Here is a 22,338-nt window from a genome sequence, read left to right as displayed (position 1 = left end):
ACCGGTTGGGTGAGAGTGGGATGAATTATACAATTTAGTTTACAGTTAAACAAGTTATTAGAATTTAGAAAAATGGTCATAGTGCTGATTCATCACAAACACCCATACATTTTTTGTTTACCACACCCATAAATATGTAATGTTCCAGTGACATGCTGTGTGTGTGTGTGTGTGTGTGTGTGTGTGTGTGTGTGTGTGTGTGTGTGTGTGCCTGCGTGTGTGTGTGTGTGTGTGTTTGTAATCAAAGAAAAATGTAAAAAGGTGCATTCATAAATCTGCCTAGTACAGGTTGAACTGAAAAAGTGAGTAACCAGTTTTAAGCAAGTATAAGACAAGTGAGGTAGGCCACCAAGACACCTATGAGCTACAAGCTTCAGCAGTTGAGATAGGAGAGAGTGTGCATACAACTGTTCTTTACTACCTAAAGCTTTACATGAGAGTGACAAAAAGAAAGTCAACATATTAAAAAAAAGCTCATATTAAAACTCAACTAGTGTTCACCAGAAGGCACATGGGAGACTCATCTGTCAGCTGGAAGAAGGTTCTTGGGTCTGATGAGATCAAAACTGAACTTTTTAGCCATCACACTTAACACTATGTTTGCCAGATACAAAACACTGCACATTACGGAAGCCGAGAGTGGTCTGGTCACATTTTTTAAAACGGCATTTTCTCGAGATAACGAGATAACGTTATCTCGAGAAAACGAACACTGTTTTATAATTATCTCGTTATCTCGTGAAAACGAACGCCGTTTTCTTGAGATAACGAGATAATTATCCCGTTGACAGTTTCGACTGTCACTTCAGCCTTCATCAGAAGTTGTCGGACTTCCTGGTGTGACGTATCTTATATAGACAGCTGACCGGGAACTCCGACATGACGTGTCATGAGAACAGCTGACCGGGCTCACAACTTACAATGAAGCCTTACAACTTGTGCCCGGTCTCGTCTGTCCTCCGGCCCCCCGCTGGTGACTGAGGATGGAATCCCAGGTGTGTGGGACCTCCCACACACCTGGGATTCCATCCTGGACCGGGCACGAGCGGGCAAACACAAACACCAATTATCACGAAGTTGGTTTCCGCGAGATAAATTATCTAGTTTTCACGAGAAAACGATTCTTGTTATCCCGAGATAACAAGAAAATTAACTCGTTATCTCGAGAAAACGAACACTGTTTTATAATTATCTCGTGAAAACGAACGCCGTTTTCTTGAGATAACGAGATAATTATCCCGTTGACAGTTTCGACTGTCACTTCAGCCTTCATCAGAAGTTGTCGGACTTCCTGGTGTGACGTATCTTATATAGACAGCTGACCGGGAACTCCGACATGACGTGTCATGAGAACAGCTGACCGGGCTCACAACTTACAATGAAGCCTTACAACTTGTGCCCGGTCTCGTCTGTCCTCCGGCCCCCCGCTGGTGACTGAGGATGGAATCCCAGGTGTGTGGGACCTCCCACACACCTGGGATTCCATCCTGGACCGGGCACGAGCGGGCAAACACAAACACCAATTATCACGAAGTTGGTTTCCGCGAGATAAATTATCTAGTTTTCACGAGAAAACGATTCTTGTTATCCCGAGATAACAAGAAAATTAACTCGTTATCTCGAGAAAACGGCGAAGAAAGAACAGTAGCGGAAAACGACCGCTCTCAGCTTCCGTAGCACATCATCACAAACATCCAATCCTCGCCGGGAAGCACGGTAGCGGCAGCATCACCAGGCTCAATGCTGGTATGCCAGCCAGCGTCAGAGGTGCATTTAATAAATACTAGTCTTGCTTAGCCAGGCAGTTCTGTAGAACATCATGGTCACACTATCATTCTGCTATAGAGGAAAAAATACCTTGACTTACTGCATGATCAAAGTCCAAATGCAAAACTTTAGGATTTCTTTTTCACTGTGGTACATTGCTGACTGGAGGCTGTTGCAACAAGACAAATTCAGTTGTTGCTTTCGAAATGGGAGCCAGTTGGAAGTAGGAAGTTTTTGAGTCCAGCATCTTTGCATTTCTGTTTAGAGTCTTCAATTTACTTCAGAAGCAACTGAAGAGGAAAAAAGGATTTTACTAACCACATAACTGTTAGGACATTGACATCAACAGTCAGTCAACTATTACAGTAAAAGGGGAAAAAAAAGGCACAAGCCCATCAAATGTTGTCATGCTAATACGCTGCTTGAAACTCTGACCTTTGGGTTAGACAGACTGCAGGATTTAGCCTCTCTTGGAGCCTCCCATCTTCCAGGAGGAAAAGTGTGTGGTCACAGCTCTGACATATTTTTATTGGTTTCTTAGACCAATATTTCAAGCTCAGTGGCAAAGAACCTTTGCTTCCTGTCTTGCAACATTGCTTTTCAGTCATGTGAATGAACCATAAGAACAAGCCAGCATCAGGTGTTAATTGGCAGCAAACCACCGAAAAAAACACTCTGTGCTCCTGTGTCATTGTAAATACCCAGTTAATGTGAAACATACATCATTACAAAAATATGGTGACCATGAGGGTAACTGACATTACCTCCATCTTGCGGAATCCTGCTTTGGCAGCATTTGATCTTTTACAGTCTTTATCCTGTCCAAACTTGTGTATGTTTCTCATTCCCTCTCTAACACTGATATATAGCTTATGCTCCTATCTGCAGCTCCCCACAGTTTATCAGTTTTCTGTTTCCAAAAAACTCAATGAGGAGAAAAAGTAAATTGCTCATTAAGTAATTATCTTCTTTCACAACATGCTGTTTTACTTTCTTCATATGCCCCACATTCTCTCCATCACACTCTCTCATTTTACAGTCTGAGAATTCCAGCTGTATACTAAACTCTTAAAAGTAGAGCATGACTGCTGCTGGAGGAAGTGTCTCATACAGATTTCAGCCAACACATTACCGCACTGTTCCAAAAAAAGGGTAGAACATCCATTTTTAGGTTGATCTCAGACGACTGCTGAGTTCAATTTATTTCCACCACCACTTGCAGTTGCTTGACTGTTTGCTGAAACAGTTTGGTCCTTAAGTGTTTTGACAGTGTTCCTCTGTCTTCCACAATCAATTTAAAATGAATCAGTCCAGATCCAAGGAAGGAAAGCCATTATCTGGTAATGTGCAGGGTTTTCAGACTTCAGGCAGTCTATGACTCCAAAGGATTTGCATCCAAGTATGAAGAATAACCCGAATATTTATAATAGCATTGTTTGTACAAATTACTTTGGAGCCTGTGAAAATGAAGGGACTATTTAAAAAATGAATACATTGTATTTCTTAAATGCTTAATGCAAAAACCTTTGTTTTTGATGTATTTAGTAGTGCATCAGTGGTTTAATTTAAAGAAATGCTTATGTCATTGGCAGCTGTAATAAACTCTCTGAAAATCTTGCATAAGCAGTAATCAAAGAATGTAAGGCCAGCAGCAGCAGTCTTGGATTACAACAACAATGACAGAAGTTTTAAAGAAAACTTGATGACGCCACTGTTGCTCTCTTTCCTCTAGTTTCCCCATGCCCAACACTGTAATCTCCTTAAGTGTCACCATAGTTTACGTTGTGTAAAAGTGGAAGATAATCATTTTTTGATTTCTGTGTTGCAAACAATTTAAAAAGCAAGTATCAAAGACCGTTCCCCTATGTAGTATGAGAAGTTTAGCTTGTTCCCAAGCTTATAATACTTAACCAGCTATCTCTGCTTCGTCTATGCACAGTATAACCTACCAGAATCATACGATGGCACATGTCAGTAAGAATGGGTATAAGCATCCAAAAAGTGGCATGTGAAAGTGGAACCCAAATAACATACCAATACTGTCCACAGAACAGCAGTAAAAGACCAAAAAACCTACACTGATGTTGGTAGGGTAATGGTGCACTTCCATATATATATAAAAAAGAGGAAAAACCAGGCTGTTGTTGCTGATAGAAAGATACAATTAATGACTTCCGCTGTGTGTGAGGATTTTTCCCCTGACAGACACACCAGCCAGTTGAAGGGTGTTTAAAACGGCACATGCATGGAGTCAGAATCATGTCCATTAATAGAAGAGTTGAGAGCAAAGCTGGAATTTATTTGAATTTATTTTTTTTCATTAATTAAGAGTGTACATGGAATCACATTTATGTCTTTATTCTGCATAGGGGATGAGAACATTTTGAAAAAGAGGAAGTTTAACATGAGTTTTTTGTTGTCTAGATCATTTTTTTCACTCAAACAACCATTGGATTTAAACATTTTTAGATCAATAAATGTATTTAATTACCGCAATTTAAGCTGGTCAGGGAATTGAACTGAATATTTTGTGGCTTATGACTGTTTTATATCCAGTCAGAATGATTGTAGGATTATAACTACAATATTGTTATAACTCGATTATTAATAGCAAACACATAAATACATGTGTAAAACGACACACAAATTGGATGCATATGGATGCATAATGACACTTTACGTATTTATTAACCTGCAACATTTTTTTAAAAACAATTATACCTTCTCTTATGGTGACATTTTAAACTATTACAGCTGTTTTTCTCTGTGTTGTGTTGCTATTCATAGTCATTTTATATAGCCTCTATTTACTGGTGTACACAAGAGTTGCAGTTGTTGGCAAATACATGATCAAATACTTGCATCTGATTACAACTACACTACAGAGTGTTACAAACCCTTTACTAAACATTTACACATTACTTATACATGCTAAGTGGAGACTTACCATACGACAAAAAGTGCTGATTTAAGGCTTTACCACATATGAGAAAGACAAAGCTTTTAAGTAATGTTGGTTTGCTACAACTAATTGTATTGGTCATTTAAGTTCCTCCATCTCACTATAATCTCAATGGTCACAACGCTGATTTACCACAACCGATTTGGTAGTTTCAGGTCAAACACCCATTTATTTTTAGTTTACCACACCCATAAAGATGTAATGCTCCAGTGAAGTGTGTGTGTGTATGTGTGTGTGTGTGTGTGTGTGTGTGCGTGCGCGCGCGTGCCAGCCCATACCCTTTTAACCCAGACAAAATAAAGGGTTTGTGATCAAAGGAAAATGTAAATAGAGTCTGCCTCAACTCTGGGCTGCAGGGACTTCCTGTTTCCTTAGTTGATATCTCTAATTGAGTTCTATACGTTTGCATGTGTGTGTTTCAGATGGTGATGATTGTAGCAGTCTTTAGAGCAGCAATGTGTTTCTTCCATCAGCCTGCTGATCAATGCTGATTCTAACATTTTCAGAGAGACTATCTATTGGTCTGAGCGGATATCGAAACAGCTACTGCCACATTCATGATCTCCAACCATCAGAAGTTAATTTTCCGCAAGTGATATCTAAATCTAATGTGAAGGAAAAGAAGAAGAAATTTAGAGTATATTTATGTTCCCCACAGAACAAACCACTTTACTTGGATGCTTTCACACTTCAGGATCTTTCTTCTGGGGGTGCCTCTACGGTCTAATGTCAGCTTTGTATATTCTGTTTGGCTAGTGATTTTTGATTACTTTTAAGCTGTGCATGAAATTTGTTCATGGTATTCATGATCCCACAGGATGAATCAGATTCTTTTGTAGTGATCTAAATATTCACATTTGATAAACAGTTATGAAAAATGTCAATTTGCTAATCAATTAAATAATTTTCAAATGGATTTTCAATTTCAGCTCTAGAGTACCGGTTTGTTGGTTTAGTTACCTGGACCTAATACACTGTCAATGAGAGTATACGGCTTGCAAATTGTTACAGTCAACAGAATTTGTATTTTTAGGTTCATAGGGCATACAAAATAAAGTCCAGTTTATAATAATCCAGACCCAAAAAAATCTTGTTTTTCTATTGGTGGTTCTAATGGTGATTCAATAGACTTAAAAGGTCATGTACTAATTCATGTGACTCTGTAAAGTCTTTTACATAGTAATGTTAAGATTTAAACCCAGTGGCTTCAGCATTTGGTTGGATTCTGCCTGTCATTTTAGAATCTCTCTTCAGTCTAAAATAACAAACCACATTTTCCTCAAAGGCTGACTTGGCTCAGCAGCACAAAGTGCAGCTGTCGAGACAACATGTAGCTCATTATTACTGGGTGAACAGTGCAGGCGGTTACGACATGACCCTGGCAGATTAAAGTCAGTTTTCCAGTTGTCCTGCCAAGTTTGTGCCATCAGGTGGATTTGTTAATGTTAAGGTAGTGGAAGGAGGCGGTAGAAGGAACTGGTTTCCAAAAGTCCAGACTCTGTTCTACTGACTACATTTAACAAACTTCAGGAACTATTAAAACTCAGAAGAAAACAATTCCGATGCCACTCTTGTCATGAGCAGCTGCTAACTTCGGAGGTCCTAAAGTGACAGAAATTGACAATTTAATAGCTGTATGCTGTATGTTCTGCAGGGTGGATTATGCCAATACATTTATTAAAAGACTTCATTGGTACTGGAGTTAAAATGTGCTTAGTTATCAATAGCTTTCCAACATCATAATACTAAATATACCTTTGCTTTGTGCCACTACAGCATTCTAACGTATGGATGTACAAACTGTGAGTTGAGAATATTGTTACCTTTGAGCACTACGGAGCATACTGCTTCATTCAAAGCCTTGTATTGCGCAAACAGAGTAATGTTTCAACATTACTGTGTCTTCATTAGAGTCAAAGTTGATTCTCCTGGTGTTGAAACATTAATCTGTTTATGCAATGAAGGGATTTGAATTAAGCTGTGTACTCAACCCAGCATTTGTACTATGGAAATTAGCTGCCCTCAAGCTAAAGGGCACCTATTTAGCTGCATTTTGTTGTAAGATGTCCGATGTGTGCAGAACCCTGTTTCAGCTGTGGGCTTATGTCAGTGGTTCTGCTGGTACATGGTCTAATTTGTACATCTCAAATCAAAATTTTTCATTCACAACTAACTTTCTGTCCAACCAGATCCATGTGGAATGTGCCTAGGCTCTGTCCTTGGCCCACTGCTGTTTCCATATTTCTATGCTAACTTTCGGACACATCATTAGCTGGCATAATATTTCTTACAGTTTTAAGCCTGAAATACACTGTTTCACCTGTTTTTAAATCCAAACCACTTTGGAAAACTATCAGTTGTGTAGTGACTCTTAGATCAATGGATGTCTGCAAAGCTGAGATAGTAGTCAGTTTTCCTACTTTTATTTTAAAAACACTTCAACATTTTAGTCATGTAAAGCTGATTTTGACTGATGTTTTTGTTTAAACATCAGAAAATCACAAAACTGTTATGTCATTAACTCTTTTAATTCACATCACAGAGAAAGTCGTCCATGTTTTACTAACCTCCTTTTTCCTTACCTTTAACAAAGTCATTTTATTATTCCTCAATCACAATGTTGACTCATTATGAAAATACTCAATTCTTCTTGCCAGTATAGGTCCTTCACATGCTGCCAGTCCTCGTTACAAGTTCAACTTCATAGCTGACGTGGTGGAGAAAATTGCTCCCGCTGTGGTTCACATCGAGCTCTTCCTCAGGTACTGGCTATGTGTGCATGTTTGCTTGTGTTATTGTACTACTCATGTTGTAGGGTTCTGAGTAGAATTGAATGATTTGACTCATAATGCTACTTTGGTGACTGTAATTGCACCTCCTCTCACTATTTTACACTCGTGGAGTCATCTAACATTAGAAGCAAATATGTGACTGACATCTGTTATGCAACATACAAAATCACAGAATTTGAGAAGACCGTAGATCTTATTGTTGCTAATTTTAAATAGGTAATCAGCTAAGCCTGTTAAGGTTAAAAATCATATGTCCGTGTTTTCATGAAGCTTTCTGTCATCCTCATTAAGTTAAATTTAATCCAATTGTATTGACATAGCACCAGTTTATAGCTGGCTGTGCAAACATCACACAGTGTAAAAGACACAGTTTGCATGACTTAGGTGATGGATGCACACACAGACTTCTAAGTATTAACAGAAGCTGAGGTTAAGTTTGTTGCTTCTAGCTGTTTATAGCTAAAAACTACAAAGTATATGTGTCATATTGATCGTTTTTAACTATTCCATATACTACAGCAGCATAACAGAATTCTGAAATTCCTGAAAGGCATCCCTCTCCTGAGCCCAAACTGAGAGTTGGATTCACAGGAGAAGAGCCTGGTAGCTAAAGGCTCTGTCTCCTATTCTACTTTCGGAAACCCTGAGAACCACACAAAATTCTACACTCTTAAATTGAGGGAATACTGTGTGGTCTTTACGATACAATGGAGCTTCATGATAAAGGGCTTTGATGTGAGGAGAAGACCTTTTAAGTTCTATTCTGTATTTTCCAGGGAGCCAATGAAGAGATATGATCTCTCTTGCTGATTCCTGTCAGAAGTCTGACTGTAGCATTTTGGATCAGATTCTAGTCCACGCTCAAACATGGTGCCAGCATTTTCACATTGATCTATTCTGGAGAGACATATCATTAGGTTTCATTTTAGTGTTGAAATACAACTTTTTTACTCAAGAGGGCAAGAGTTGTTTGGTAGATTTGTGGATGATAGCAGAAACACACCCTGACAGTGGACCTGTTTCTAGAGCAGTGAGAAACAGAGCAGTGTAATTAGTTTTCTCAGGTCCTTTAACTGCTCTTCAGTACTGAAAAGCATATAGAAAGCTTATGTGGCTCATCCATGATTATTTCCAAGTACCATTTAGTAAAAATTAATAGAATTATTACTTTAATAACAAATTTTCCTTTGGTAAAAAGTGGGTTAAAAGTGAATGTGGTGTAAAAATCAACAAGAAAACGACATGGCTCATTATTCAAGGGAGAGACATCTTTCAGGGCAACAGTTTTTCTCCTACTCTATTTCCCATCCTCATTAATGACCTGAGCACTGTTGCTTCGCAGCAAGAAGGTTGCCGGTTCGCGTCCCGGTGGGGGCACCGGAATCTTTCTGCGTAGAGTTTGCATGTTCTACCCGTGCAGTGTGGGTTCTCTCCGGGTTCTCCGGCTTCTTCCCACACAATCCAAAAACATGTTGAGGTTAATTGGTGATTCTAAATTGTCCGTAGGTGTGAATGTGAGTGTGCTTGGTTGTCTGTCTCTAAGTGTAGCCCTGTGATAGACTGGTGACCTGTCCAGGGTGTCCCCTGCCTTCTCCCTGAGTCAGCTGGGATAGGCTCCAGCCCCCCCGCGACCCTAGTGAGGATCAAGCGGTGTATAGATAATGGATGGATGGATTAATGACCTGGCAGTAATGTCTGGGCAATTTGGAACCCATTGTTTACCCCTAACAACAAGGAAGTTAAATTCCTGCTCTATGCCATTTACCCTGTGCTGCTGTCACTGCTACACAAACAGGACCTCAGCAGCACCTGGACCTTCTGGAGCAGTACTGGCAGAACTAGGTGCTGACAGTCAATCTAAACAACACTTCAATCATGAGCTTCCAAAAGAAGCTCAGATCTCAGGAAACCTATTATCATTTAAAATAGGAAACACAAACCTTATATTATGATTCCTGAGGCCTCAAATTTAGTGTGTCATATATTTTTGGTCTGGTAGAGGGTGCATTGAAACAAAGTCTATGAAGAGCATTTTTGCAACCAGAAGAAATTGACACACCTTTTTCTATTTAGACTAAAATATTTGACAGTGTAATCCAGCTAGTTGCTGTCTATGGTAGTGAAGTTTAGTGTCCACTCAGTCATCAGGAATAGACTAGATGGAAAAAGCATACCACAGATGTCCAGATTCCGCAAATTCATATGAAACATCCAAATACCATTCAGTGCATGCAGAAAAGAATTAGGCTATTACCCATTGATTATGACTGCTAAAAAAGAACATGCTGAGATTTCAGTCACTACAAACCAAGGATTGAATCAAGTTAACCATTTTGCCAAAGCATTGAGGATGGTGAAATGTCTCCCAAACATTCAAAAGAAAAGGGACTTTTTGGAGGAAATTTCACCATCCACCGTGCTATGGTAAAATGGTGACATTATAAGCATGCCAGGAAAGCATAGTAAATTGTGAATTGTACATCTTTAGCAATGAGAACTCCACTGTGTAATCCACACTAATAAACTTCACTTTCCCTATATCCCTAGACATCCACTCTTTGGTCGCAACATCCCTCTGTCCAGTGGATCCGGGTTTGTGATGTCAGAGAATGGACTGATTGTTACCAATGCCCATGTCGTGTCCAGCACCACACCAGTGTCAGGTCAACAGCATCTCAAGGTACACAAAAACTGCTTTTTTTAAATTTTGGAGTCCCATTACTAAAACTGCATGTATTTCATGAACAACTTTCTCATATCAATTATGTAGGTTTGAAATATATATAAAGAAACAAAGCTTTCTTTCCAAGAATGACGTGTTTACATGGATTTCCATCTTATTTTAATCAGGATGTGGTTAGTTTAACCAAACATAGAGACGAGAGGTAAGGAAAAACAGCACCTCTAAAAACACCTCTAAAGTTTCATGCTGCACATCCTGACTCCAACTCCATACTTATGCACAGGCACGAGAGTGGTCTTCTCACCCTGAGAAAGAAAGCAAACTGGCATATTTTCATTTTTCTTTTCTTTTTTTTTTCATAAAGATGGAACTATTTCTTTAAGAATATGATCCGGTTCAGTCAATATGTAGGGTGGAGGTTGACTGATTACATATTTATTTGATGACTGTCTTTGAGATACCCTTAAATTGTGGAGTCCAGAGATGTCTTTAATATTCTGCCATAAGATTTTCAACAGAAAAAATGTTTTCTTCAAAGAAGTGCACCTGCGATGCAGTTAGCCATATTGCAATTGTGACAGTGTTGAGAGTCAAATAGAGGAGGGGCATCAGCACAAAATACTGACTATACTTGTAAACAAAAAATATCAGCATTTGCCCACATAAATGTCTACTGGTTAGTAGTGTACTTGATATCCTTTTTACAATGCTAATGTTCAAGTGAGTCCAAAAACATGTTGAGGTTAATTGGTGATCCTAAATTGTCTGTAAGTGTGAATGTGAGTGTGCTTGGTTGTCTGTCTCTAAGTGTAGCCCTGTGATAGACAGGTGCCCTGTCCAGGGTGTCCCCTGCCTTCACCCTAAGTCAGTTGGGATAGACTCTAGCCCCCCTGCAAACCTAGTGAGGATTAAGTGGTGTATAGATAGTGGATGGATGGATGTTCAAGTGAGCAGAACACACTGCTATGTTACATATTCATTTACAGTGCTCTGGAAATGTAATTCTTCCATTCTCTCCTAAAGGTCCAGATGCATAATGGTGACATATATGAAGCCAGCATCAAAGACATTGACAAAAAGTCAGACATTGCCACCATCAAAATCAATCCTCAGGTGAGTCCACAGCTCTGTGATTTTATCAGCAAGAGGGAAATAGTTTTATGCAGTCTCATCTCAAACTATGTGTGACTTCATACCACTTGCTGCATCAGATTTTAAATTACTGTATATCAGCCAGTTTGGTCACTTTAGGATTTGAAGTGAATACAAATCCTAAAATGTCAGCATCAACTGATGTCACACTGATTTATGGCTTCCCGACTGGTGGCTGCCTTATTTACAATAATAAGTAAAATAAGCTTTCATTGAAACCTCTTAGTATTTGTGCATATGAATCTGGATCAGGATCTGCATTTTCTGAGGGTCTGTTTGAAAGCACTAAATATAATGTCTTTAATTTGAACTGATTTTGGGTGGAGGGTCTCAGAGTCCAGAGATGTTGTCTGTATTTTTCCTACCACAGTATAAAAATGAAATGTTATGGTCCAATAATTGGCAGTGTTTGACAAAAACAGATAAATGTAAAGAGGTGTAATTGCACAATTTACTATTTGTGAATTTAAAATATTGGCCTCTACATTCTATGTGCTGATTCAACACACGTATGTATTATATTAAAAAAAGGTCAGTGATTATGAGCTATAGTAACACCGACAGTGTTGTGCAAGTTCATCTCAGCAAGAACTAGCTCAAAGCTAATTTTACACATATTCAAATTTTTAAAATTGATAGTTCACAACTTTGGTTCCTTCCCCACCGTTGGCGACTGCTTGCTCAGAGGGAGTCCAAATGCAACTTTGAATTGTTCGGTTCTCTGTTTAAAATTTGTAAGGTCTGCCCCATACAATGTAAGGGGCTGTGAGACGACACATGTTGCGAACTGCGCTATATAAATAAAACTGAATTGAATTGAATTGAATTCTGAGGGTGCCTTCCAATACTCACGCTGCCATACTATGTAGTACGTAGGAAAAAGATTTAGTATTATCCAAATTCTCAGATGTAGTATGCCGGAAATGCCAATATGTCTTCACACCTCTGGTCTCATTTTGCAGCTTGCAAGCCAGCATGATTTTCTACCCATTTTTAATCACAGTTCTCCGTGCATTAGAAGATATGTCACATAAGTCAGTGTCCCACTCGAGTAACAAACTTGAGCCACAGAAAGTGCACAAACAGGTGATTTTCACATTGCACATTGCAAAGGATATTTAAATAAGAAAGCCTAAGGTTCAGTAATATGACAAAGTAGCATCTCAGTTGTATGTATAATCCATACAACAATACGTCCTCTGCAAGGGCAGATGTAGTGTGTATTGAAAGGAAAAAGAAAACTGTGCGATTAAGAATGCAGTATGACTTAACGCAGGTAAAAAAAAAAGCACCAGAGCCTTTATATTAAACTATGGTTGGTGTAAACGTGAATATGTGACAACATACCTGTCTTTAGAAAAAACAACACTGACAGTAAAAGAGCCTGACTTCATCTATCTTTTAGCATACTGGAGTTTCCTTAAAGAACCATAAAGCACTTGATTCTGATTGTATGTTACATTCAAATTAAATATTTAAATACATTAATTTAGCTGTAGCCTAAATTGGTTGCCTGAGAAGATAAACTCAAACAGATGAGACAAAAGCTTGTTGACAGATCTGTGATTGTAATCTCACAGTCTGGCTTAGTGTTAGTGCTTGATATCTATAATGTCTTCATTAATCTTGCTCGAGTGCTTCTTATAACTATATGTCAGCATGTAGTAAATGTAACACTAGTAACAGAAATGCTGTTGAAACATATATGAAGCCCATTTTCAAACTACATTTAGTCCTGTTGTGTCGTACAGCTCTTTCAGGCTCAGCTGGAGGAGACAAACTCAGGGGTTGTTGACGAAAAGCTGCCAGAGAGCAGGTTAGTTTTACAGAGTTGCTGTAGCAACTGACGCAGAGTAAAAGCTACACCTTTTTCTGGAAGTGAAAATCCAGAGTTCCCTTGATTATAGTGTTAGAGTTTTCACGAAGCCACTCTTGGGGATACAATCCTTACTTCCCAAATGTCAAACAGTTTCATCTCTCCACGTGGCATGCAGCTACAAGCTTCTAACCAGATGTGCATGAATCACACATCTGGTGCACAAGTGAAGTGAGTAACAAGATGAGAAAACCATAACGTACAATAGAAGACATTGCCAAGTCTGTTGTTATACCTTTGCCCATATAATGACAATAATAGGCCTATGCACACTAGTATTTATGGTCAAAATAGCGAAAAACTTATGAAGGTATTTTACCCTAAAGATGTTTTCTCAGGTAAGACATTTTTGAGTGTGTGTATACAAAAATTCACAGGTCGTAGAAAATATGAAATGCAGCCAAAATACATTACAGAGTTTAGTTTCGGATCCCAAATAACAAATGAGTCAACTCTGAACAAAATCTGAGACAGTGGAACAACACTGACCCACTTGTCTGTTTTGCCTTAAGGGTACATGCAATCAATTTTGGTGGGAAACTTTGGATGTAAACAAAACAATGTCTGTTTAGAATGAAAACTCCACAGGGTGGCTTTAATCCAACATTCTCGTTGCCTCTATTAGCACTCTTCATTCTAATAAAACTCCAGCAGGGTAATGAGTATTTAGATGGGCGTTTCATCACAGTCAGCAGGCTCACTGTGTGTTAACAGAGTGTGTCATGTGTCCAGGTTCACAGTGGTATTAACAGGGTGGGAAGCTGGACCATAGTCAGACTCTAAACCTCCCCTGGGGTGACACCAAATACTTCCAGCTCATCCAGATCAGGGATTTATAGAGGATTTTTTATTTTGCTGCTCTTACGCAAATTCCCAGCTGAAGCTGTAGCAGTGTGCTGATTTCCTGAACTGATACTGGCCACTGTCGCCATGTTTTCTGCATATGTTATTTATTCCTAAACTTTTGTTGTTTTTTTTTTAAATCTTCTTGTTAAAGATTAAGCTTTTATTTGGTTTCGCAACTCCTAAGATTGGGGTTTGCATCCTGCAATCCATGCACAGTTAGTTTTAGGCTACATAAAATCATCATTATTATCAATATTATATTCAATATCAAGCACTATTGCCTGGCAGCAAGAAGGTTGCCGGTTCGCGTCCCGGTGGGGGCAGCGTGGGTTCTCTCTGGGTTCTCCGGCTTCCTCCCACACAATCCAAAAACATGTTGAGGTTAATTGGTGATTCTAAATTGTCCGTAGGTGTGAATGTGAGTGTGCTTGGTTGTCTGTCTCTGAGTGTAGCCCTGTGATAGACTGGTGACCTGTCCAGGGTGTCCCCTGCCTTCGCCCTAAGTCGGCTGGGATAGGCTCCAGCCCCCCCATGACCCTAGTGAGGATTAAGTGGTGTATAGATAATGGATGGATGGATATTCAATATCAACAATTTTCCTAAGGTTCATACCAAAGGTATCAATAAAGTTGTATCTATCTATCTATCTATCTATCTATCTATCTATCTATCTATCTATCTATCTATCTATCGAGCGACTTCTACAAAGTGTTACGTGTTTTACAGAATCATGTCTCCATGAAAATACTCTAGAATCCACCATCGGCTGCTTTCAGATGGTGCGAGCAGACCGGAATCAATCAGAGTCACAAGGAAACAGGCAAAGTGCTTACTGTTTTTATTGATAGCAAATGGTGCCACCCTGATCACATCACCATGAGGAAATGTTTCTAGCTACAGGGTTAGCTGTGGGGTTACTGGATAAGTGGGGAGTTTCACGTGTCCATTTAGTAGTTGTTTATATGCCTCCTTCTGCAATCCTGGCAACCACATATGATGTCATCTACTCCAGACTATGAACCCAAGTGCTTTCCTGCACGTCTTGTATTGTATTTTTTGTGTGTTCTTGTATAATTTTACAACTTCTGCTATGGTGTATAATTAATCTCAGAACTCATGCATATAAAAACCAGGCACATGTATGTAATTTGTACTCACAGAGTTGAGTAAATGTGCTCAGTGACTTTCTACTGTTGCCAACTGATTTATGGCTGTGAATCACAGAGGATGTCTTTTGCTCTTGAACAACATTGATGACCCCTTCATGATGTAAGCTGTGACATTTACTACAATTTGTTTAGTCTGTGTTATTTCTTTGTGTTTTTGAAAACTGCTTTCAAATATAAAGTTTTTGGTTTTTTAAAACTTTACCTTGAAGCAGGCACTTTTGGTTTCCGTAGCCAGCTGTTGGGGTCTATAATTGGTCCACCACTGACAATAACATCAACAACAACAACAACAACAAAAAACAAGCTGTCAGGTATCCACATTTTTTGATTGATCAGACAGTAGCTGCAATAACCAGTCAACACAACTCATAGAACAAAGGGAGTGGAGTTCTCAGCCACTGTCTCCACCTCTGAAGTTTGAAAAATCAACCTCACCTTTTGGGGAATAAGTAAATGCCATATCCCACAATCTTGATCAACCGTAACAAAGCAGTTGAGCTGTGCTAGTAGTGTCGAAGAATTAGAGTCAAAGTACTTAAAATAGTTTACTTGACCCACTATTAAAGCTCCACTAACTGTCAAAAATGTATTCTACACACATTGTATGCATTATATAACTCTTAAAACATTTTCTCAATTAAGCACCTCAATGATTTGCTAATGGAAAGATTTTTGTGTGACACAGCAACAGTCGCAAAGGTTCATTGGGCCTGGATGCCTGGTGGATCACATTGTTCAGCATACACACATCAGGAATTGAAGAGTTGTATTAAACCCAGCTCATACTGTCTTGTACTATCTTGAGACAGAAGTATGCTGAATCAAACCATCGGAACATTTCTCCTGCAGTCACCCAGTGTCAGGGAGCTATTGTGACCTGTGGACTATACCACCCACATTTGTTAGGACGCCAGGCTACAGAGCCTTGACCTTCTGTGATCATATGAATGACTTAATGACTCAACTTGTGTGTCAGCCATTTTACTGCGGCGGTGAGGCGATTCTCATTTATGTGCGGCAGCTGCGTCGAACCATGCAAAATTCTTTAATGAGCCAGCTCTACATTGGTTTCTCCTTCAAGTAGAGCTAGTATAAGGTCTTTGATTGCCAGTTCATGGAAGCAGTTTATAGCCAAGTTCTCAAGTCAAACCTCTGGCCGTGCCTGGACGTGGGTGAACTGCCACTTGGCCATTAACTTGTGGACCAGCTCAACTCATGTAAACAGCTGAAAACAGTCTGATTTTACTTGTGAACACTAAAAAGCCCTGGAAACATGTCTCCACCCTCATTTTCTTGGATATGACACACAATAATATATGCAGATTCAGAGAGACTTTGCTTCATCAGATTCCGAGTGAGTTGGACCAGCCATGGTGAGTCTGTAGCTACCCCAGTACCTAATGCAGTAATGCAGTCAGCCCTGTCCAGGTTTCAGGTACCACTGAAAACTTTGCAGATCATGTAGCAACCAAGGTTGAATTTGTAGTGTCCTGTACATGCACTGGTTACTTACAAATTTGCTGGTTTCCTGGCATTAAGCTCCTCAAAAGATGACAAAAAACTAAAGGAATGTTCTTGGAACAGAGACAAAGTACAAATGATTCTGTGTGCAAAGCATGGGACTATGTCCCATATTTAATTAGGTTTAGGCCACATACACTGATCAGATTCATAAAATTTGATGTCCTGCAGATATGTTAATTCACAAACATTGTATTACATTTTTTTGTTTTCAAAAAAACATTTGCTTAAATAAGGGGCATATAAATATAACTGTGATGATAGTGATGATAACCTATAAGCTGTATAGCTCATCTTCATCCTTCAACAATTCATTTTAGGCCCAAATCATATTTTTATAGCTGCTACATTCTATCAACTGGAAATATTCTCAATATCTAGTGAATCATTTCATACATATTTTACCCAAAGTCACTTGGGAATCTTGGGGATTTTCACTAGAAATTAATTTCTGTTGGTCTGAGCAATGCTTGGTCACACAGTGTGTATTTGTACAGACCAGGGTAATGGTGTGTGTGATTCAATCATTGAGAAAATATTAGCATCTGCTTTCAAACACCAAGCTGAGTTGAACTCCAGTTCCAGCATGACCAGCGGTTGACATCTCCACCTTAAAACTGTGAACTCTGGATCAGGACCAAGACTGGGAGGAGTGAGAGAAACACAATCCAAAACATTCCACCTGAAAGAAATCTTAAACAGAGCAGTTTCAGCTCATTCCTTCTCTCACACCATCTGTCTGCTCAGCATGTGTTTCCACTCAGCTCTATCCTTTGCCTCCCTTTTGCTTCGCCTCCTCAACCCTTTTTTTTTTTCAAATCACATCCCCTCCCTTTTTCTTTGTGGATACTTTCTCATGTGTGTGACTTACTTTTGTGTATATATTATACAGTGTATAATGGTAAGGTGATAGTTTAGGCTTCAAATGCTGTGCTTACTTTACAGCTGTGAAAGTGGTCTGATAAGGATGAATTAAGAATGAATGCAGAATGTAATAAAATACAGATAAACTTTAGAGCACATTAGATTATATTTTGGTACTTTGCTCTACATATGTAAACTTTAGCATGGCTTTATCCTGCTCACCATCGTTGTATAAGAGAAGTGTTCCCCTGGAAAGAGTCCAATACAATCCCAACTATCGAAAGCAGATGTAGGTATACATAAAAAATGTATTACTTTAAAAATCTTTTATGACCAGCTGTGCAATCTCTGCGTTTGACCTGTAGTCTGAACTAGGTGCATACCATTGATTTGTTTAAAGTAAGAACCAGTTTTCAGGTTTAAACAACTAATATTAAACGACGATTATTTTTCTGAATCACATCTTTGGGGGAAAAAAAAAATCAAACCCAGGTTAGATGAATTAAGGATTCTAATATGAATGTGAGTGTAAATTATTGTATTTCCTTATTTGTAATGGGTGACTAATTACCATGTATCCTGCACTTACACCTGTATGCCCACTTTGTGTGTTCCCCCCAGGTAAAGCTGTCTGTGTTGTTTCTGGGCCACAGTGCAGACCTGAGACCCGGGGAGTTTGTGGTTGCGATTGGCAGCCCTTTTGCCCTCCAGAACACTGTCACCACTGGTATCGTCAGCACTGCTCAGAGAGATGGAAAGGAGCTGGGCCTCAGGGACTCAGACATGGATTACATCCAGACGGACGCTATCATCAATGTATGAATATAACACGGCAGAGAGCATGTGTGCTCTGTGACAAAATTATAGTTAGAAAGAGCAGTAGCTTTTTTTTCTGCACAACTGGAGTTGGTCTGGCTTCAGTTTTCCGACTGTAAATATGTCGTATTGCAAGGTGTTTCTGCAATGTATACATTACAGTTCTGGCTTTTGTGTTTTCATTCATAGTATGGGAATTCTGGAGGACCTCTTGTCAATTTGGTAAGCTTTTAGTTTCTTACCTAGAGACTTTCATGACTGTTGTAAAGTATATTTCTCTTTTTGGGTCTTGGTAACGTTTACAAGATGAACTGAACAACTGTGTTTGCGCTGGTTTTGCAGTAGCAGGAAAATAGGGTTCTTCAACTCTTATTCTTGATGTCAGCTGGCAAAAGAATAGTTCTGCTAGTGTTTCGGTAATTTTGCTTGTGGAAGAAACATCTCAGCAATCAAAAATCTAAATGTAAATGGTAGTTTTGATGTTGTCCTGTTGTGTGTCTGTGTTTGAGGATGGGGAGGTGATTGGCATCAACACCCTGAAAGTTGCGGCGGGAATCTCGTTTGCCATCCCCTCAGACAGGATCACTCGCTTCCTCAACGATTCGCTCGACAAGCACAACAAAGGTGAGTACGACAGCGACGTCACCAAGTTAGGATTAAACAAGGAACTGTGAGTATGAATAATTGTAACTAACTGGGGTTTCTTTTTAGATGTGAGATCAGTAAAGAAGCGTTTCATTGGAATCAGAATGTTGACCATCACACCAGCGTAAGTGCAACTGATGTAACTGATGAGTTTCACTCTACTGAAGGAAAACATGACAAATAGAAAACAAAGGACAGTATTATTTAGATTAAATGCTGTCCCTTTTAGTAAATACTATACTGCTTGGCTGTTTCTATAGACACAGCACTCTAGTAAGAGATCCACCCTTGAAAAGGTGTCTCACCTAATTTCAGTCCTTTTTTATTTATATTGTTCAATATGAAAATATCCTAAATATCCTAAATAAAGCCCCCTGCTCACAGAATTTTAGTGTGCAGCAACGTAGATTTTGTAGGTAACTAAAATATTTTGTCATTCTGGGTAACTCTAGCTATATGCTTGCTGTTGCAGTAATGTCCAGTGAAAATTCACTTTTTTGTGAGTCATTGCGAGAAAGTTGCACACAACTCTTATTTACAAGCTTTGAACACTGTGCACTGATGAAACGAAATGAATGAATGAATGAAATGAAAAATACTTTATTTATCCCAGAAGGGAAATTCAGTCATTCAATCAAATAAATCAACTTCATGATTTTATGCACTTGTTGCCCAAACCCTTTTGCAGTTTTCTTTTTTATCTTCTTCCTCTAAACTGTGTAGCAACAATAATTGCAGAATTTTATTGCATGTGACGCTGTGCAAGATGGGTCCAGAAAAATCTTGGTCACATCCATGGTCGAAATGAATCCTACCACACTGTAAATTATGAAATTATATTATGAAAGAAATATATGACAAATATCCGAATGTCATACATCTGACATCTTTTATTCATTTTTTTGTTTTTGAAATGCAGCTTTATCAAATACATCTATGATTTTAGTTAGATAATGGACTTTTTTGAATATGTGTGCGTGTGTTTCAGGTTAATTGAAGAGCTCAAACAACAAAACCCAGACTTCCCCAATGTTACCACTGGGATTTATGTCCATGAGGTTGTTCCACACTCTCCGGCACAGAAGTAGGTTTAATTTATTGTATATTATGTGTTCAATTTTTTTTTTAAATTAAGTCCTCAAACAGAAGCACTACTAATTTCTGAATCAAAGTAAATGCTGCATGTACAACAACCTCATTATTTCTCTCTCTCTCTACTCTCTACTCTCTCTAGAGGTGGTATCAAAGACGGTGACATTATTGTGAAACTAAACGGCAGACCGCTGATGACCACAGCTGACCTGCAAGGAGCACTGCAGGAGGAGACAGCCCTGCTGCTGGAAGTCAGGAGGGACAATGACGACCTACTCTTTAACATCGAACCTGATGTTATTATGCAGTAGATGTTGGAAGCACAGCTCTCATGCAGAGTTATAACAATATCTCAGGCCATTTCTATTTTTATTTTTCTGAAAGAACATGGCAAAAACTCTGCACCAGTGAAGCAGTATTGATGTTTGGTGCAACATCTTCTGATACTAACTTCTAAAACCTGGCTGTTAACTTGATTGTGCCAAAGTGAAAGGAGACCACAAATGACATGGTGCAAGGAATTCAAGGATTTACAGCTATGCCATCCACCTGCTCAAACCAACTCAACATTGGAACAGGTGCACACATGTACACCCTACTGAACTGCATAAATCCGCACCCCTTCAATGTATACTAAAAATACTTGATTATTTCACTTTGATTATATATTTTTCAACAAGTAGACACATTTATTGTAAGTACCTCAAAATATTGTGAGCAATAATGCCTGCTAGACAGCATCCTATGATGTACATCCTGAAAATTATGAGACAAAAGCAAAGTTGATGAGAGCACAATTCATACATTACCCGTAACATTAAAAAACAAAGCTGATGATGGCATACAGACAGTTGAATTGAACAATTTGCTCTTAAGCAAACACCTATGAAATTCTTTGTCTTGAATCAACAGTCTGGCATCATGCCAAGACCTTCACCTGCTACACCACTGCAATGGACATGATTCTTAGCTCCACCCTGCTGGTCCCACAAGGCAGCATCCACATGTCCACCCTTTGATCTGAGCCTTGGGCCAAGTCATAATTCTCTATCATGCCACTAGCTTGTAATCTGCCCTTTCAGGCCAACCATAAGGTTTTTTTTTGGTGAAAAGGCATTCAAAATAAAGTAGTCACATATTACATTCTGCACTTAAACCCTCATCTTTGGTCTTGTGCTTTGGGTAGTGATTGGAAAAGATGAGATTATAGGTATAAGAAGCCAGCATTAGTTCCCTTCATAAGGGCAGGGTGAAGAGTTCAAAATCCAGAAAACGATTGGAGAAGGAGCAGTTTTATCATTCAGTGTTTGTGTTCCCTCCAAGTTATTGATGAGTCAGTCAGTGTCAGTAATAAAACACTTTGCAGGCCGTGGATTAAAGCCATCCAGTCAACTTGAGAGAGCAGGACCTGTTTGTGTGTGCACAGCAGCTAATTTGAAAACAGGGAAGGAATGAAAAGGTATGACTTTTAAAGTGCAAGGCAATTGCCAACCCTTCAGCTATAAGTACATAATATCTTTCACAGCCAACCCCCCATGCAGCACCCTGTTACACATCTGTGTATTATGAGCACCTCAGGACACAAAATCCTACAGACAAGGGTCAGCACATTTGACGTGGCTTGTGTCTTGCACAGTGGACTACATGCATGCCATTTTTCAATGAAAATGTGTTGTTTTACTTGAAGTTTTGTCACTATTGGTATTCAGTTAAGTCATGGTCAATTAGTGTGTTCAGGGCCTTGAGTCTGTCCAAGACACATCTAGTGAGTGCTGTTTTAATTCCATTCATTTATATAACTAGAGGAACCATTCTTGTGTGCACGAGAATTCGGAAAAATATTGTAACCTACCTAAAATCTAGTTTTAGGTACAAATAAAAATTGCAACCTACCTAAAATCTAGTTTCCCATACATGTGTGGCACAAAAGTCTAAGTCAATCATAAAGAAATGAACTGTGCCCCATTTCAGAGATGCTCTCATTAAAAATCTACATTTCTTGACTGAATGCATTTTTAAATGTAACATCACACAAAAATGGCAATTTGCTGACAATATGTCACAATCTGTACTTACAAACTTGGATATCATGGGTTCACAACTGAGGTTCACCCTTTGTGGTCTATTCGGTCAGCTTCCAGCTTGTCACATCA

General features: G+C 39.0%; 1 protein-coding gene across 1 annotated transcript in view; it reads left to right on the top strand.

Annotated features, from left to right (window-relative positions):
* htra3b (HtrA serine peptidase 3b) overlaps positions 1–22,193 on the top strand; it is a 27,686-nt gene extending 5,493 nt beyond the window's left edge. The window contains exons 2-10 of the mRNA XM_008288383.1: positions 7,392–7,491; positions 10,069–10,201; positions 11,228–11,317; positions 18,254–18,448; positions 18,638–18,670; positions 18,958–19,072; positions 19,160–19,217; positions 20,082–20,177; positions 20,328–22,193. Of these exons, the coding sequence (XP_008286605.1) occupies positions 7,392–7,491; positions 10,069–10,201; positions 11,228–11,317; positions 18,254–18,448; positions 18,638–18,670; positions 18,958–19,072; positions 19,160–19,217; positions 20,082–20,177; positions 20,328–20,496 (989 nt within the window). The 3' untranslated portion in view covers positions 20,497–22,193. The remainder of the gene's footprint in view (positions 1–7,391; positions 7,492–10,068; positions 10,202–11,227; positions 11,318–18,253; positions 18,449–18,637; positions 18,671–18,957; positions 19,073–19,159; positions 19,218–20,081; positions 20,178–20,327) is intronic.
* The last annotated feature ends 145 nt before the right edge of the window (positions 22,194–22,338 follow it).

This window comes from Stegastes partitus, unplaced genomic scaffold (assembly GCF_000690725.1).
Source record: "Stegastes partitus isolate 25-593 unplaced genomic scaffold, Stegastes_partitus-1.0.2 Scaffold556, whole genome shotgun sequence".
Taxonomy (NCBI): domain Eukaryota; kingdom Metazoa; phylum Chordata; class Actinopteri; family Pomacentridae; genus Stegastes; species Stegastes partitus.
This window is presented reverse-complemented; position numbering and strand designations above follow the sequence as displayed.